Below are 19494 nucleotides of genomic sequence, written 5' to 3'. Positions count from 1 at the left end.
GGAGGGTGATGGGAAGAAGGTTCAAAAGGGAGGGGATATATGTATACCTATGGCTGATTTATGTTGAGATTTGACAGAAAACAGCAAAATTTTGTAAAAATTATTCTTCAATAAAAAAAATTAAAAAGGAAAAAAGAATGTAATACGTTAAGGCACAATAATAAAAAAGGACTTACAATGCTATTTTTTTAAATAAAATAAACATTTGCGTGAATATTGAAAGCCACATTCAGTTGAAACAGAGATCAGAAGAGAAAATAGAGCAGAGGCTCTAGGGGAGTGAATGGCTAAGAGCAAAATGTTCAAGGATACTTCATTTCCTATGTTCTTTCCTAGTAGCTCCTTGGCCAGATACCTCAGTTCTGCCATCTTCTGCATCTTCTGACTAGAAGTGATGTATTCAATGAAGCTAATGAATTAAGTGAGACAAAAAATTAAGAAAATATAAAGGCAATTTTAAGATCACAAGCTATACCCTCAAGAAGTTGAACTAAACCTCAAAATAGAGCTTTCAACAAAATTACAAGAGGACAAGTGCAGGGATCAAGTCTGTAATCATCATTTTTCCACAACCCTATCTGACAAGAACTGAGCAAGGGACACTGTGTGACAAGAGAAAAAAAAGATCCATAATTGTTCTGCTTTGTACCAATTTATTCAGCAGTGTTTAGCATCCATGAAAACCAACAAAACGACCAAATAACTGGAGTGGCCATAAAGAGACATGAAAGGACGTTTAACCACCATAGTAGACAGTCAGTAGAAGACACTCTCTAAGTCTATAAATCATATAGATGTTTAAGCATATTATAGAAATTTATAAGGTTACTTTCAATGAGTACCAGTATAAAAGTGTAAACTCCAAAAACAGTAGAAATAGAATCTAAAAAAATAAAAATATTAAAAAAAGCTACTTATAGCAAATTTGTGAACATTCCCTGAGATGTGCACTTATGATGTGTCCACTTGTTTTTGCATTAACTTTTTAATATAGATTTTACAGAAGAGTATCATTGAATTGGAAAACTCCTAAGTGATTGTTACGTGACTCAGTAGACACAGTAACACGGATAGAGTAACACAAGCTCTTCTTATTGGCTCTAAGGCTGTCATGAAAACCGTATTTACAAGTATAGTACAAGTATAGTAGACACCTTCTCAGAAAGGTATTGGGTCAGATGATGTGAATTTAGAATTTTTCAGATTTTAGGCAGCTTGTATTATATAACATTCTCAATGAAGTCTGTGAAATACCACCATAATCATTTCCCTAAATTTCCCTATGAAAAATATACAAGAGGGATGAAATCAAGACTGTAGAGAACCTCACATCAGTTCAAGTCATACTTGGCCACCAAATGAATTCTGAAATTAAAACACTATCTACAAAACCTTAAAAAACTTTTTATATCTCCAAATTGCAGATAAGGGGACTTATGCTATTTAAGTTCAACTTCCAGCTCTCCTTTAGGGCTGATACGTGATATGGCAACTGTAAAACATGATGTAAACCCAACTTCATATTACCAGTTATTTAAAAGTAAAGCCTGTTAATATTTAACATCTTAAGAACAGAAAAAACATTTAAATAGATTTGTGGAGTATCAACATACAATGAAAACAAATCAAAATGCGAAAAAAAAGTGCAGAACCCTCCCCCATCCTCCAAGGCTCAAAGAGCAGCTATCCAGCTGTAGTCTACTTTCCTAAATTTTTTCAGTTCTTTTTCTTCTGATTTTGACAACTGATATATAATGTCTTCTTCCAAATCTGTGTTATTTGTATCCTGGATCTTTTCAGTGAAATTATTTTCTTCATCTGAATCATCACTTTCTTTTTCTTCCACCATATCGACATCATCAGGATGTTCTTCAGCACTTTTAACAATAACAGAATAAAATGCAATTACTATTGAAAAATATTTCTAAACAATAACTTTCTAATTTAAGATACTTAGGAAAAAATCATATGAACAAAATTAATGAAAATTGTTGTTACTGAATACACTTTTATTTGACTTAGTAATTCTATACCCTGTAAATACAGATTAAAGCTGAAGGAGAAACACAGGGAAAGAATATTCTGATCAATGATATCACAAATCATCCTGTTTCTCAAAACAGAGTATCTGAACACATGTGATAAACTGCCTTACCTCTTAGTCTCCTTAGACAGCAGGAGTGAGTTTACAAACATGGAGCAGAGGAAAGAAGCAGATGGCAGGACGTGGGCTGGAGTGCGAAGAAGCTAGAGTGAAAACAGAAACAGGGTTTCATTTAAAAAGAGGAAATGCCAAGGCTTTTATCAACACCAGGTTCTGTTGATGAAAAACCAAAGAACTCCTACTTTTATGCAAACAACCCCTCCTCCAACCTCATCAGAAATCCTAAATTTTATGCCATTTAGTTTGAGAATTAAAGTTGCACAATATACAAATGATTATCCAAAAATTATTTGTTACAGATTGATTATCCAAAAATTCCAACTTTAGTTAAAGTCCTTTACTGCATTTGACCCCTGTCACATAGGTATAAGCAATTAATTTATACTGTTAGTTTCAGTATTATAATAAACTTATGTAATTAATAATTACTTACCTCACTAATTGCAGGTATGTTTTCTGTTAAGGGCAGCTGTACCAGCTCATTCTCCAAAGCTTCATTTAACTTGTCATTCTGTTGTTCCTTCCTGTGCTTTCCCAATAAGAAATAAAATGGGGTTGTTGGAAGACTTTCTTCTGCTAAGAGCTGTAAGGGTTAAAGAACAGGGAAATAGTTTCAATAAAAAAGGAGGAACTGCCTCTGATCCAAGTACTACAGTAATAAAATAACAGGGATGAAAGGAATTGTAGGTTATCTTGTATGATTCTTTCACTTCACAAGTAAAGCAACTGAAACTAGTCCATTTACTCTGAGAAAAGCCAACGTGGACACTTAAGATGACTGTTGGGGGCTGGTGTGAGGCACTCCACCCGTGGCAAAGGTCATGAGGAAGGAGGCTCGACATACGCAAAGGTGGGATCGAGCCTCAGGAGTCCCCCTGGAAATCCTCAAGCATCTACCCCCATAACCAGAGCCTGCCTACTTTACTACTTTGTGCTCACCTACACCTCTGACTTTACGGGTGGCTGTCCCCCACCACCTCTTTCGGAGAAGGAGTTAACTTAGAGCTCCAGTTAATAATAATTCCTGGGCGTGATAGGAGTGTTTTAACCTACAAACTCCTCTGAAGGTTCTCTAGCCTGCCTGACAGGCTTGTCCGGCCACATGTGATTGCTCACAGCCTCCCAACCGTGAGAGGCACGGGATGCTTTAAACCTTCTAAAAACAGGTTCCTTAGAAAAGTTAGAAAACCATTAGTATAAGTATAGTTGGCTGATTAGAAATTGTATTGGTGAAGGGTTTTTCATTTGTTGAGCCAATGTTTGTTGCTAAGTCTCCACATCCCCTGCCCTTACACACATTAATGAATATATAGAAGAAATAAGTATTAACCTTTGATATTAATCACGTTAGACCTTAGGCTAAGTAAATTCTTTCCTTAACTAAAACCCACTACACCCTTACCCTACAGGAATGTAACTTTATTTGGGTGGCGTCTGTTTTAAGAATAATCACCCCTGGAGAAATAAGTGTCCTGGTTGACTGACCGCTGTCACAAGGAGAGGGTCATAAATTGTCAGCAGGCCCCCTGGCTAGAAGATGATGTAACACCCCTAAGACCTCTGTATACATTTGTATGAAGCACCTGACTTTGATAAAAGTCAGGACTGCTGACCCCACGTGACTTTTGCATAACATCTCAGTGTATAAAAGTAGACCATGGAAAATGAAGAATTGGGATCAGTTTCTCGAAATACTGGTCTCCCCATGTCTCTCTCTCTCTCAAACTCTGGCTGAGTCTCCATCTGGAGCGTGGAACCCGCCATGCTTACTAATTATGCCTGGGCTTCTAAGATCTGACCGGGGAGGCCTCAGTGTCTCCTCTCCTTCAGGAGAATGGAAGGACGCCTGCGGCCTACGTAAGTGGTGCAAGCTTCTTGTCTTGAAGTTTTATTGGTCTCCCGCGTAAACCAAGCTATCAGCCTCTTTTCTCCACTGAATTTTCCTGCTGAGCTATCCTCCTTCTATTACTCTTTATATCTCTAATATCTAATTGAAGCTATTGTATCCTGATCCTCTCTGACGCCGTCCCCGCTTCGAACTCCCTGGATCAGCCGGGGCTGGACCCCGGCAGATGACAGAACAATATGTACACCTACCACTACTTCTACCCCCAGTCCTACAAAAACAGCAGCAAGGGGTTTTCAAAAGGGCACAGATCTACAGTAATAAAGAAACTGGGTGATGTGGGAAGTGGAGAGCAGGCTGAGGGGTGCTAACTGACCTAGTAGACCCAAGAGAATAGGATTCTAAGCTGGTGGTGGCCAACGCTAAGAAGCACCCCAATTTATGCTGTGGTGGTGGTTTAGTCACTAAGTTGTGTCCAACTCTTGTGACCCCATGGACTGTAGCCTGCCAGGCTCCTCTGTCCATGGGATTCTCCAGGCAAGAACACTGGAGTGGGGTGCCATTTCCTTCTCCAAATGTATGCTGTAGAATCTCACAATGCTCAAGAATTGGTACTAATAGTGCTTCTGAAAAAGGCTAAAAGAAAAAAAAGAAGAAAACCTGTTAGCCTGGTTACAGTCTATCTCTAGAGCTCTCGGATTTCCAGATCTCCTCAGCCTCAGCAGAAGGCTGGCAAAACCAAGTGTGTCTTTAGACTAGACAGCTTGGTGTGTGGAGGGTGAGGGTGGCCGCGCAGCTGAAGGCAGCTGTGGTCCATAGAGGCTGCTTCCTGCAGTGCTGGCAGTCAGGTGACGCCTTTCAGGCAGGAATTTGGAAGAAGTTTATCTGGGTGATAATGACCAGTCTAAGAGAAAAAGTTTAAAAGTAATGACTTCAGAGATTTTCTCCTAATAGCTCAGTCAGCTAGTGGAGACCAGAGGTCAAGTTCCATCCAGGCAAACTTTCAAAGGTGACCTTGCTCACTTTTAATTAAAAGCAGACATCCAAGAATCATCAGACTCTGATGAAAATCTCCAAAACAGATTGAAAAGAAAAAACCTAATGAAAATAAACCATACAAGAGAGACCAAAAAAAACAAAAACAAAACAAAAAACCCCAAACATATACAGAAAAGATCAGATGAAAAATAAGAAATCTCTCATACTATAAAAAACGGGAAAAAAAGAATTACTTTCTAAAATACTATATATTTTAATGTTTATTATCTGTACCTTCCTATTAGACTGTAACACTACAAATTTATAGAGACTTGACCCTTCCATTCACTGATACCCTAAATGTCTAGAGCATACAGTAATGATCAACAAAAAAAATGCTAAATGAATTCAATGAATTTTCAGAGAAAACTAAGTCAGGTTACATATAAAGTATAACAGTATCTTCAAAGTTCTGAGACAAAATGATTTTCAACCTAGAATTCTACGTAACCAACCAATCAAATGAGAGAGAATAAAAACAAGTCCAAACCTGCAATGTCTTAAATTTACTTCCCACGCACCAACAGGGAGATATTTACCAAAGCAAAGGAGTAACCAAAGCAAGCGATAAACCACAGGATCTATTACAGGAGAGGTGACTGAACCCCCAGAATGGCAGCAAATGCAGATTCTAAGATGACCACTGTGCAGCAGGTGTTAGGTTTATAAACGGGCAATCAGTTCAGAGTAAAGCAGGTCAGAGGCTCTTGAAAACACTTCTTCAAGCCCAGCATACCTAATATGAAGACCATGAGAGGACGCACACACTGGGGGAACTAGGTGCCCCCAGTGCAGGAGGCCCAGGCTCGATCCCTGGGTCGGGAAGACCCCTGGAGGAGGGAATGGCTGCCCACTCCAGTATTCTTGCCTCCTCCATGGATGGAGGAGCCTGGCGGGCTACGGTACATGGGGTCACAAAGAACTGGACATGACTGAGCGACTGACACTCTCACTTTCACTAGATGAGAACAGGAAACTGAGCAAATGAAAAGATAAGCAATCATTAACTCCAGATAAAAGAAGCTGGTCATAAAAGGAAAAACAACCTGTTTGTTACTGCATGGCTCAGTTACCAATGGTGTTAACATTTTTAAGGATGAACAGCGATCTAAGATAAATTTATCTACACTGCAAAGATTAGGGACAGAATGTATGTGGGCGTATGTTGTGTATTTGGGGGGAGGGATGTGAAAGAAATTTCAACTTCAATAGATCAGAATTAGAAAATACCAAGTCTAATGCCTAGATGTGAAAAATCCAGAATTAGCAATATAAACATGTTTCTTAGAGACACAGAGGTAAATAAAAACTTCAACTAAAAAGTTGCGAGTGGGTATCTATGTGGGTAATCTCACTTGGTGGTGAAGTTCAAGTTTTCTCACAAACGTCTCATAAAACTATTTGATTCTTTGGATCATAAGCATACATTACTGATATTACAAATTAAAACTACATTTTCAAAGACCACTATGACACCAAATGAAGCAAGAAGTTTCTAAGTATATAATTTAAAACTCCACTTCAGGGCAGGTAAAACATTTTTGTCATAGCTGAGTTTTGAAAGATAAACTTATCTTTGCAGGGAGGCAATGTGCATGATCTGAGCTACAAGTGACCAGAACGTACCTGTTTGCTTGTGGGTGTGAGTTTCTCTTCTGGACACTGTGTACTGAATGTCAATAAACTCTGAAAAGAGAGGTCAATTAATGATGCAAAATATAAACTGTAGATATTACAGTTAGAAAATGATGTCAACTTTTCATGCTTATATATATATGCTCACAGAAAATGTATTTAGTAACTGCTGTGACAGTTGTAAGATCGTTCTGAAAGAGATATACATATATATATAAAAAGTCAATTGATAGATCTAATTTAAGCCACTGATTTCTTTATGGTAAATCAAATAAAAAAGTTAAAAAAAGGCCATTCTAACAAATACAATTCAAAATACTCTAATTATCTTTTAGATCATATCTTTTTTACTGTCATGGAATGAATGAATACAAGAAAGAGCCTTTAAGGTGGGGGCTAATATACTCCCACCAATAATATGACTGTACTGAGCATACTAGATAGATGATTTGGCAGTGGGTTGAGGTGGGTAGGGAGAGAAGGGGTAATCCTTAACAATACTATTTCACACATACTAAATGACCGCCTTTTCTGAGGTGGATGGTTACCTGTGATTTTGTTAGGAAGTAAAACTGGGATCTGTTCAGCCACTGGTAAGCTTCTGAGGTGAACGATTCAGGGACATCTCGGGGAACAAACACTCCCCACAAGACTTCCTCTCTGCAGATATTCTTTTGAATATACAATGGCCTTGGCTCGCTAGGTTTAAATACAAACACTAGAGGAAAAAAAAACAGACAATAACATTTTGCTGGCAAACGTTAGTTCTAGCCTCAGATTGGAGGCCCACACTCACCCTGGGACTTACCCCATTGAATAAATGGCCCAGGTCATGATTATTTTAGGCTTTGATTCAGTAAGTATCTGTGATGCCTACTATGTGTCAAGCAGGTTAGGAATGAGGGCTTTGAAGATGGAAAAGAGAAAGAAAAATTCCTATTTCTGAGAGCAGGGCCAACTGCAGAAAACAGACACCAAAACACTACAGAAGTACTTTTTGTCTTAAGCTCTAGAACAGACATCTGTGGAGCTTTAAGATCACAGAGAAGGAATGATTAAAGCTCCTTGGGGGTTGGGGGGTGGTTTCAAAATCCTTTAAGGAGGTGAAATCTCTCTTGGATTTTGAAGACTGAGTAGGAGATGGATGACATGCTGAAAAATGAGGGACGTCCTCAAGCTGGAACTCAAGAAAGAGCAGTGGTCAGGCAAGTGGCTTCTGATCCAAAGTTAAGTTTAACTCAAATTACATTAAAGATGTTAAAAAGAAAATTTACGGAACAGATTTCTTTTGTCAAAGAAATGTGTGTACTTACAGTCTGAACCAACAGAAGACTGAGCAATGGCAGCAATATTCTCTGAATTGGGATCAGGTTCCATAACTCTCACATTTAATTTCGTACTCCATTCCACTGGGGGAAAAAGGGATTCACTTTTAAGAAGAGATTTACCAAAATCTTCTTAAAGTAGGTACTCAATATTTATTGGGACAATCAATTTTCTTATTCTTAGGAAGAGGGATTTTATGCTTCCAGATAACACACAGTCAACATACTGAAATTATCTGTGGAAATCTACATTAAGATGAGGGGCAGGAAGCAAAAAAACAGTATTTCTTCCACATGCAATGAAATGGTTATTATTTCAATGCAACTATGGTCTCATGTTTTTCCATTACTGCTAAATGTGGGCAATGTTAACCAGAATTGTCATAGAGAATATTAAAAAAGCTATAAACATTCATTACTAAGCAACCACCATGTGTTCCAAACATACTTGAAAAAGTAAAATGCCACAGAGTCCATGTTTGTTAGGAGGACTGTTAATAGGCTCCATTCAAATTTAATGCTGACAGGGGCACTGCAGGTTAATATGCATTATGAATTAGAGAAACTTTCCACAAATTGTTATGAGGATGGAGAATACGGAGGGCGGCAGAGTTGTACACACTGAAGACTGGGGAAAACAGCAAGGACAATGGAAGTTGATTTGTTGAAAATTGGGCAATTTATAAACACCGCTGACCCTGAATAACACGGATCTGAACTGAGCCCGTCTGCACGTGTGTGCTCTCAGTTGTGCCCACTCTCTGTGGCCCCACAGACTGTAAACCTGCCAGGGTCCTCTGTCCATGGACCTTTCCAGGCAGGAGTACCACAGTAGGGTCCCATTTCCTACTTCAGGGAATAAACCTTCTTCCAGAGAACAAGGCTGAGTCTCTTGCATCTCCTGCGTTGGCAGGTAGATTCTTTACCACTAGTGCTACCGGGAAGCCCTTTATAAATACAGCTGACCCTTGAATAACACGAATTTGAACTGAGCGGGTACACATACATAGAGACTTTTAAAACAGCAAATGTGACAGCACTGTTCAACCCAAGGCTGGTTAAATCCACAGAAGGTTGTCTCTAAGTTATACGTGAATTTTTGATTGTGCAGAGGGTCAATGACCCTAACTCCTGCATCACTCAAGAGTCAACTGTAATCAAAGTCTATTATTACAGGCATAGCACTCCAAATTTTCCTATGTGCTCTGATACTACTTTATAGCAAAAAATATCTTACATGCACAACTGAGCAGATTCCAACAGCACAGAATGCCATTTTCAGTGACACCAAGAAGATACTTGGAACAAGTCAATCTCCCAAAGCAAAGGTGCCTAGATTAAAACAAGGAAGTTAACAATTTAGTTCTACCACACTCAGGTACAAAGGACTGCAGACTTTCCGCCCTAAATTAAAACAAGGAGGGTAACAAGTTAGTTCTGCCATACTCAGTTACAAAGGCCTGCTGACTTCTTGCTTTATATTAAAACAAGGAAGGTTAACACGTTAGTTCTACCACACTCAGTTGCAGAGGACTGCAGACTTCTCGCCCTAGATTAAAACAAGGAAGGTAACAAGTTAGTTTTATCACACTCAGTTACAGAAGCCTGCAGACTTCCCGCCCTAGATTAAAACAGGGAAGTCAACAACAGTCAGTTTATCACCCTTAGCTGCAAGGGACTGCAGACTTCCCGCACAGTACTAGTTTTGTGCAAGGCCGACTTTTAGATACACACGTGTTTTTATTCATGTGTATATTCACGTGTTTTTATTCACGTGTATTATCCTGCAGAAAAAGGGGGTAAGGAGCACAAAAGGAAAGGTTTATTCAGTTACTTTGTGTCTTTGGGAAAACAGATTTGACGACCAATTCTTTTCTAATATGCTGTACAGTACAGTAATTGGCACATATAGAGGATGTGTATGTGAAACATACTAAGTTACTTAAAACCTTTTATGCTTTTTTTTTGCCTCAAGAGGCAGATTTGCAATATGAATTGTGAAGTTTTATAAAGTAAATTCAGAATTAGATATGTTAGAAATTAGAAACAATTAGCCATTCTGTCCTCAAATGCTCAAGTGACCTGAAATAAAATGGAAGATATTATTGTTAATTCCCTTGCCATTATTAAAAATAATGAAGTTTGAGCATAACATTGCTTTTTTGAAGATGCAGAGAAAGTAAACATTGTCTGGATCTACTGAGCTTATGCATGGCATCTACTGTTGTGTAGTACAACCGAGAAAACTAATGCACACGGTTTACAAACACAGCATTTCTTAGCTTCCCAGTATTTTGCTGAGCTGCTGGCACCACTGACACACCGGATACCTTTGGAGAAGGCATAAATTATTATTAAAGTTTATGTAGAAAGACTTGTTGAATTAAAAAAAAAATCCAGCAGTTTACACTCTCCCAATTATTTACCTACCTTATTTTCCCAGCTCGTTGACAAAATGTACATTTAAGTTCCCAAGTCTCTGAATCCCATATTGTAACTATTTCTTCAAAACTAACTGCTAGTAACGAGCCATCTTCAGAGAAACAACAGTTAGTTGCTTGGTATTTATGATAACTACCCACAAAGTCACAGGTCCAGCCAACAGCCTTTTCTGTGGAAATGTAGAGCATAGAAATAGTATAATGCTAGATAATATTTTAGGGAATTTATTAGACACACAGATTAAAAAACAAGGAAGCAACAAAAAACTTTCCTCCCCCAAATTTAGTTACAAATCATTGACTGATATGAAATTTGTATCCCTTCCAAGAGACCTTGGCCTTCCCTCTAGTGCAACAGTAAAGGGAGTAATTGCAAAAGGAGTAACTTTTTTTTAAAACTCTTTCCTCATAAAATGGAGTAATTAGAATCAAGAATGTCATAAAATAAGTAAAGATTTGGGAAAGAAGGAATGTAAAAATGTTATTTCCCAAATCATTTGAAAGTAGGCAGTGGTCTACAGAATTATAGTTGAAAAAATCCTCCCAGAATGGATATAATTTTCTTGAGTTAAACATACCAATTCTTAAACTTGTACACTACATATGCATATACTATATTTAAGCAACTTACTGTATATATCAGAATCATCTGTTAATATCCACACTTTGAAGTGGCCATCTTTACTTGCTGTAACCAACGTGGAGCTTTCAGATTTTTCTGCATTACAGAAACAGAGAGCTGTGATGTGGTCCTCATGTGGCATGTTAACCTTTGTATTAAGAACAAACCTAGTAGGAAGGAAACCAATTTATTTTTATACCAGGACAATATGAGATACTATCACTGAATATTAAGAATTCCTTACAAGTTGTACATTTTCCAACAGAATCATTAAGATTAGGCAACTTATATATTACTACCCATAAGGAGCAGCAATTGAGTGCTCTGTCACTAACAGACAAAAGACGCAGAGAGTTCCGGCACATTACCTCTGGCCTCGTGTAACTTACATTAACACAGACGATTACGTAGTGTCAACTTACTGGTACACAGTGAGTATAAAATAGGGGTCTGTCCAAACATGACACTTGAAAGGCTACTACACTAAAGTACAGGAAAACTGCAGAACACATATACCTATTTTGAAAAAAAAAGCAAAAAAGGAAATGGCTATAAAGCCCCTCCTTGTGGCATGAAGGTACAGAAACACTACCTATTTCATACTGCCCTGGTCAGTATCTAATAAGTCACCCAAACTACCTCCTAAAGTTTGTTCTGCCTCGACAGAACACTGGTGTGAATGAAAGGAACTCATGCTAGCCCTGTTTTCTAGAATATCAGGGCAGTGGTCCTGTCTGGCTGACAGATTTTTTAAAAGTCCAGGTTATGAGAGTGGTATGGAGGGACTGTTTCCTCACCTGTAAAATGCAACAACAGGCTTATCTTGTGAAGATTCACAAGATAACTGGCACAGAGAACTAAGCCTAGGTCTTGACAAGCAAGGACTTGCTTGATAAATAGCTATTACAGCCATACTATGAGAAACTAGTGGGCTCCTTATCTAGTCAAAACTGCACCACACCACACTTCCACCACCTGCTACTGTCATTTTTCCCAAAGAAGGTAGTATAACATCAATGAAAGAGCCAAGGAACAAAGACAGCTGCATTCTAATCCTGGATCTGCCTGCAATTAGGTGTGTCCTTGGGGGTGCCACTTCTCCACGTTTCCTCATTTATGCAATGAAGTGACTCATAACTTGGAGGACACCACTGCTTTCTCGGAGCAGAAAGCTTAAAGGCTTTATTAGAGGAGTAACACTTCCTTCATTTCTCTTAATATAAATGTATCAAAAAGACCAATAATTGAAACCACAAGCTAGAAAGTCAAATAATTTTCTGCTCTGAAATTAAACAGCTATATAGGTAATCTTACCCTTGTGTTTTCTTATTATACATCCATAGTTTCATTTGCAATTCAAGCTCAGTTTCCTTTTCTTGACGTTGTTCCACCGTTGCAAGCCAATTACCATAGCAGCCAAATGCAGCCTTTGTTAGCTCAATTTGGATCAGACCAGAATCATTGATATATTCCTGCTGTATAATATCTAACTGATGGGTTAAAAAAAAAATCCAAAATTTTTATTAATGTAAATATGTAAATGTTAAAGCATTCAAGGAATAATAAATAACCACATCATAAATATCTTCTGGAATCTAGAGTAACAGGCTTTTAGACAAAAATGAACTAACCATTTATGGTGATCAAAACTGCCATTAAAAAATGAAGCATATTATATAACATAAATTCAGTGGTGATAATTTTTCAACAATCTTGAATTTTAGTAATGATTATGCTCCATTTATAGATCTTAAAACAAAATCTTAGATTACAGTAATGTTTTTCTTTTGTTTCAAATAGTTTTATATAAAATCTCAAGACTAGATTTCACATCACTAGAAACAGAGAGAGCAAAAATAAAACCTACAATTTTTAAGGAGTGAAAAAAGAACAATACTGTAAACAGACGAGCATTTATAATTGTTTCCTTTATTTCCTCATCTACATCTAAAAATGTATTCAGTGTCTACTATTTCCAGGCATTGTATTAGAATGTACAAAGATTAGTACATTCTCTTTCTTTGAGAGGTTAAAAGGTGTTGGAGGGAAAGAGACAAAGTGTTAGAGAGGCTGTAATAGAAATCTATAAAGGGTACTAAGTTGCTTCAGTCGTGTCCGACTCTGTGTGACCCCACAGACGGCAGCCCACCAGGCTCCCGCATCCCTGGGATTCTCCAGGCAAGAACACTGGAGTGGGTTGCCATTTCCTTCTCCAATAAAGGGTACTGTGGGGCACAAAAGAAGAAGTGCAAAGTCTAGACTGCATTTATTAGGATTACAGAAAGTGTTCCTCTTTAATCTACACTGAAAATTTTATCTTCAGTATGCACATATGACACTGTTTTGCCACAAAACACAGACGTGTCTGTGCTGTCAATCCACATATTCTCATATCCCATCCTTGTGACTCAAAGGTAGAGATGTGTGTAACAGTTAATTAGTGTTGTCTGAAACAATAAAGTAAGAGCCTACACAACAGCGCTGACTGGCTTTTACAGGCAGACTTCATCTGCAACTGTGGCTGCAAACAACTGATAATACAATGTTTGAATAACACAGGCACAACATCTTGAGAAGCCATAAAAGCTACCTGACCCCAGTGGGTGCTATAAAACTTCCACTAGTTTTAAGATTAGTTAATGCATCAAAATCTTACATTGTATAACTGTTTATCACTTTGGAGAGAATAAAACTGCAGGTGGCCAGGTTTCCCGTTCAAAACCAAAGCTTTAGTTCTTGGGTCAATCATCAAACCAGTAAAGATACTTCTGTCTGCAAAAGAAGTGAATAGTAGCTGAAATCAGAAAAATATTCACTCTAAAAAATGTACACCATTCCACAGCCAAAGGTCTGCAGTACCTTTCACCAGGCCTTGAATTACTGCAGACGCCTCAAGGTTTCGGTGAATGATTGTTATCTCTGTGGGTAAAAAAAACAGTTAAACATAAATGAGTCAAATTTCAAGGCAAAAAAAAAAAAAAAGGTGAATTTATATTTTTCTGATATATACCAGAATACAGAAGACAAGTGAGTTATGTTCTTGGGGTGTGACTGGAGAGTTAGGACTACTTTGTTATTTAACAGAAAAATCAGGGGTGTGATGAGGGCTTTTCATCCCACCTTTCAGTCCCTGTTGGAACCTCTAAGTTTTCTGCTGTGATGATGACTACACTGAAAATGTTAACTCAGAAACTTATTTGCCCCAAAAGAGATGGTTACAGTTTACTTTGAAATGAATCACTGCATTAATGGGTTGGTTGGCCATGCTCTCTGTTGAGGGGAAACCAGGCAGTGGGCTATGGGATTCACATCTCAGCTGAGTTATAACAGGATGACTAAATGTGTTGGAGGAATCACAAGACTGCCTCCATTTCTGTCAAAATCCCACACTGAGATAATAGCTCTCACACTGAGATAATGGTTATACCAAAGGAAAATCTCTTAGCATTCTTACAAAAATGCCATTATATTGTAAAAACACAAACGCCCATTTCAAAACCCTTCTTTTATTCCCCCAATCATCCTACATGAAAAAGATCTTTAAATGTAAGTGGCATAACAATAACTAAATACACTTAGCCATATACTCTCATAAAAACAACTCTGGAAATGTAGGATTCTGGTGGCATCTAAGGGCAAGAAAAGGATGGAGAAAAGATGAGAAATGGAAGAGAAAAAAAGGCTGGTTAAATCCTATGCTACTCTTAGTTTGCGATTTTCCATTCCCTACAGACGCTGGCTAATTTATGACATTACACAAAATCATATTTCCTCACGACAACAAATTCAGACCTACTGTTATCGGAATGTGAAGTACAGAACAAATCCCCGGCTGGTGACACTGAGATATGTTCAATGGTAGCTCCTAAGCGGGGGAGGAACTCCTTATTCTTCTCTGCCGCCTCACGCCACTCTACGAGGACAGACTCACGGCCACCGCTCAGCAGACTGCTGCCTTCTCATCCACCCAAAGAAATGAGAAAGACAGAGAAAAAATATGAAGATATAATCAGTGTTGTGATTTTTCCTATGTTAGAGAAAAACTATTTAAAAAAACGTGCAAACAAGTGTCTTTATATCTTTTAATAAACTTGGAAGACAAAAGATTTAAAGATCACTGATTCATGGATTTTTTTTTCTTTCTGGTTATGTCATTACTTCATTGCTGACCAATTCTGCCAATAACTAGAAAATCTGGGTAACACAAACATCCTCCAGGCCCAAATGGCTTCACTAGTGAACTTTTCCAAACATTTAAGGAAGAAATAAACCAGTTTTACTCTCTTCCAGGTAACAAAAAAGAAAGAACAATTCCCAATTTGTTTTGAAGACCAGCATACTTCAGCACCAAAACTAGTACACTCTAAGAAAAGTGCAAGCCAATTTCTTAACAGGCAAAAACCACCACATGAAAACAGCAAGCTGAATCCAACGATACACTAAAAAGACAGGACATCAGTGCAGGGTAAAGTGCACTGCAGCAATGTGAGGTTATTTTAACATCTGAAAAATAAGCCAATGTAATGATTCTACTTAGAGATAAAGGAAAAATAAATCATCAGTATTTTACTATAGATGCAGAGAACGTAAATGATATTATTCTAGACCCATAATAAAAACTCAGTAACCAAGTAGTGAGACCTTTAAAATTTCACCAAAACACCCATAGAAAATCTACAGGTAATTTAGTGGTGAAACACTGAAAACCTTCCCCCTGTGTTGGGAACACCATACCACTTTTATTCAACATTAACCTGAGGTCCTAGAGCACTGAAATAAAAAAGGCTTAAAGATCAGAATGAAGTAACAAATTAGATGCTAACAAGGTGGATGAACCTAGAATCTGTTATAGTTAAGTAAGTCAGAAAGAGAAAAACAAATACAGTATATTAACACATATATATGGAATCTAGAAAAAGTGATACTGATGAGCTTACTTGCAGGGAAGGAAAGGAGATGCAGATGTAGACACAGAATGGGTTTGTGGACAGTGGGGGAGGGAGAGAGAGGGATGAATGGAGAAAGTAGCATCAACACGTGTGCACTCTCGGGTGTGAGGTGGACAGCTGGTGAGAAGCTACGTGCAGCACAGGGAGCCCAGTGTGGTGCTCTGTGATGGCCTGGAGGGATCGGATAGGGGCAGGGGAGGAGGCTAGGGAAGGCAGGGATGTATGAGTAATTATACCTGATTTGCATTGTTGTACGGCAGAAACCAACACAACATTGTAAAAATTAAAAAAAAAAAAAAAATTAACGTGATTCAGCATTATTAACTGAAGTACAGATTTTGTTCACATCTCACAGAATTTTATGTTAGTGTCCATTATTTGTTTTCATACCTTATTCAAGACTCTGCTGCTGGTGCTGCTGCTGCTAAGTCGCTTCAGTCATGTCTGACTCTGCAACCCCATAGACGGCAGCCCACCAGGCTCCCCCGTCCCTGGGATTCTCCAGGCAAGAACACTGGAGTGGGTTATTCAAGACTCTACATTGTATTTAATTGCACTGAGCAGTATCAGCTGCATGCAAAAAATTCTGCTGAATTCTCTTTTCACTTTTATTCTATTAAAAATATTTTGTAATTTTCCTTGTTATGGCATCTTGGATGTACCTCTCATTCAAAAGTGGACATTTAATTTCCAAATATATGGGATTTTTAAAGGAGCTTTGCTATTCATTTCTCATTTAAAAGATTCTCTGCAATCACCCTCTGTGTTTTTTCAGTCCTCTAACTTTATTGAGTCTTTCAATGGCTAAGTCAAAGATCTCTTGGTAAAGGTCACACTGCACTTGAAGAAAACATGTGGGTTATTTTCAAATATATTTTGATATTGATCTCTAACATAATTCCACAGTAAAAAGAGAACAGACTGTATAATATCAATACTTTATGACTACAAAATTTCTGCACCTGGTCTTATGTCTGGATATATCTCCTAGTTTATAGTCTATGGGAACTTGAATAAAACTTGTATCCTACTGTTGTGTGAAAATTGTATTAATCTTAATTATGTCAAATTGGTTCATAGTGCTTTTCAGGTCTTCTATATTCTTGTACTCCTCTGTACATTCATTCTAATAATTTCTGAGAGTTTGATATTGAAACTCTAACTAAAAATCTTAATTTATCGACTTAAAACAGACAATTGTAATATACATGGTGAAACTACATGTAACTTTGTTTTGTATTTTCCAGGTCTCCTGTAAATGTGTTATTTTCATAATTTAAAAAACAATAAAACTTAGATGCTCACAGACAGCATGACTGGGTTCAAAGTGGAGCCAAAACAGTTTATACAGTTAATATTTAACCTAACTTATAAACAGTTCTAAAAACTGTTTGCACAGACAACTAATTTCTTTCTTCAGTTAACTCTCATACATATTCAGGGTCAATTCTAACATTTCACTGACAACCATGTACTATATTACTTCTTATTTACAAACATTCATGTGATTTAAAAAAATGACATCAAGAATTCAGCTCTATTAGCCAAGATGATCTGCAGTACCTCCTGTAAGAAAGCCCTGGTTCACAGTAGAGGCACTTGGTATTCGTTTTTTCTTTCTTTGAGTGCCAACTAATCTAACTATGCCTTCTTCCCTAAACCCAACCTGAAAAGGCCGATCCTGAATGTTCCAGGGCTTAAGGATAAGTAAGGCTATCAAGAAAGCTATGACTAATAACTAGCTTGACAGGCAGTGGGCAAGATGGGTAAGGACAACAAAAGAGAAAAGTCACAATGACAATATTTATCAGTTGATCTTGGTCCTGATTTGAGCAGGGGTCACAGCAGAGAAAAACAAACTGAGTAGGAAGGGCTAAAGAAACCGCCCTGGGTCAGGAAACAATACAGACACAGCCTGAAACATTACAGATGCATACATACAAAACGCCACAAACACCCTCCTTTGTACTCAGGGGGCTGGGGTGGGGGGGGGGCGTTAAAGAAAAGGTGGCCTATGTCTTCCATCCACAGGGTTAACACCCTCTTCCTTCTCCTTTTGTTCTCAGTTCCCGTGGACTCCAGCTGTACTACTCTAAGTATCAGGCTGGGTCCCACCCTTCCACCCACCACTCCCCAACCCCCAAAACCAAAAGCACAAGTGGGCTGAGGATACGTTCTACTTCCCAAAGCTCCAGTGAGTTAAACCCAAGAAACCCTGTAGGAATCCAGAGCCCACAGTACTAAGACTTGTCCTGGCCGTCTCTAGGAAGACCTGCAGGAAGAAAATCCACTTTCTCCAGGGACATCAACCCCTGGAGCATGTAGGACCCCGTCCCCTGCATTGTTCGGAACCAGCCAAAATATAATGACATGATTTTCAGCACACAGGTGTAGGGATGCTAAAGCAACCAAAGGCAAAATGTACCCCAAATTTCTGTTGTAGGTCATCCTATTTCCAAGGGGGTGTTTTTACTCATTACAGCCACTCGCATGCTGCTTAAATGGAACAAAGGACTGAATTAACTTCAAACAGTGAATGTGGCGATCTTATAGGTAAAAAAAGAAACTTTTGAACTAGATCTAGGTCCAAATCGAACTTACTAGCCATGTGACCTTTTAAGCAACTTAGTTCTCAACTATAAAGCTCATTTACGGCATCTGTACAACAAGAATAAAGGTGTCTATTATTTTTGGGGTCAACAATGAAATGAGGTAATGGATGTGAAGCATCAGTAGTCACTTGCTCTTGATAAACTGTAGTTAGACTCATGGACAACAAGCACTTGACAATGTGCACATACATTAAAACAAAAAAGTAATATAATCTAAATAGGTGTGTATTAACAAGAGGCTTTATGACAGGTGTACAGTTTGATACTCTGAAGGGCTCTGAAACCTTAAACAAATGGTATTGTGCAATAAGCGTTGTGCTAACTATGCCTAAAACATGAGTAATATATAAGCGCTTAAAATTCGTTTTGCCCAGGCAATTCTAAGTCTTTCAGACTATAAATACAATGAATTAAAATACTTGGTTCACACATTTCAAAAGTTCATTTTAATTATTAAATCTGCACTTACCTGTCACTGAAAAAGCCAAATCCATAACCAAATCATGATGCCAATGTAAACATGTATATGTATATTTCTTTTCATCATCAAAATTCCTCCTGTTGGAGAAAACCAAAATTCTTAATTTGGTCAAAGGGGTATGTTTATCAAGCTCACTGGTTTTAATGTGCAAAAAGAACACTTTCTATTTCTAAACCAGTCACTTCTGCAAACAACAGGCCATCATAGTATCCTACCAGTTCAATATTCACTGTTGTTACTCTTTCCATTTTACTTAAAGGCTGACAAAAAGCTCTCTTATAGATAAAATGCACCTTTTTCACTCCTAGGGCCAAGGGTGGAAATCTTAAAATAGTAAGTGTGCAATGAAGAGTATAGTAATATAAAAAAGGGAGAAAAAAA

The 19494-nt window shown here is 38.0% G+C and overlaps 1 protein-coding gene across 2 annotated transcripts in view; it reads right to left on the bottom strand.

Annotated features, from left to right (window-relative positions):
- Positions 1–633: 633 nt before the first annotated feature.
- The window catches only part of WDR75 (WD repeat domain 75), a 42032-nt gene continuing 23171 nt past the window's right edge, over positions 634–19494 (bottom strand). For both annotated transcript variants that reach the window (XM_086361702.1, XM_086361710.1), the window contains exons 8-21: positions 19102–19190; positions 14868–15026; positions 13931–13990; positions 13728–13843; positions 12386–12561; positions 11081–11238; positions 10439–10619; positions 9246–9340; positions 7997–8092; positions 7232–7401; positions 6675–6734; positions 2598–2747; positions 2156–2247; positions 634–1877 (exon numbers count right to left, since the gene is read on the bottom strand). In XM_086361702.1, the coding sequence (XP_086217828.1) occupies positions 1673–1877; positions 2156–2247; positions 2598–2747; positions 6675–6734; positions 7232–7401; positions 7997–8092; positions 9246–9340; positions 10439–10619; positions 11081–11238; positions 12386–12561; positions 13728–13843; positions 13931–13990; positions 14868–15026; positions 19102–19190 (1807 nt within the window). In that variant the 3' untranslated portion in view covers positions 634–1672. The remainder of the gene's footprint in view (positions 1878–2155; positions 2248–2597; positions 2748–6674; positions 6735–7231; positions 7402–7996; positions 8093–9245; positions 9341–10438; positions 10620–11080; positions 11239–12385; positions 12562–13727; positions 13844–13930; positions 13991–14867; positions 15027–19101; positions 19191–19494) is intronic.

Source organism: Bos grunniens, chromosome 2, assembly GCF_055505025.1.
Source record: "Bos grunniens cultivar Pamir isolate PY7600 chromosome 2, Bosgru_T2T1.0, whole genome shotgun sequence".
NCBI lineage: Eukaryota > Metazoa > Chordata > Mammalia > Artiodactyla > Bovidae > Bos > Bos grunniens.
The sequence above is the reverse complement of the archived record's forward strand: the minus strand, read 5'-3'. Positions and strand labels throughout refer to the sequence as shown.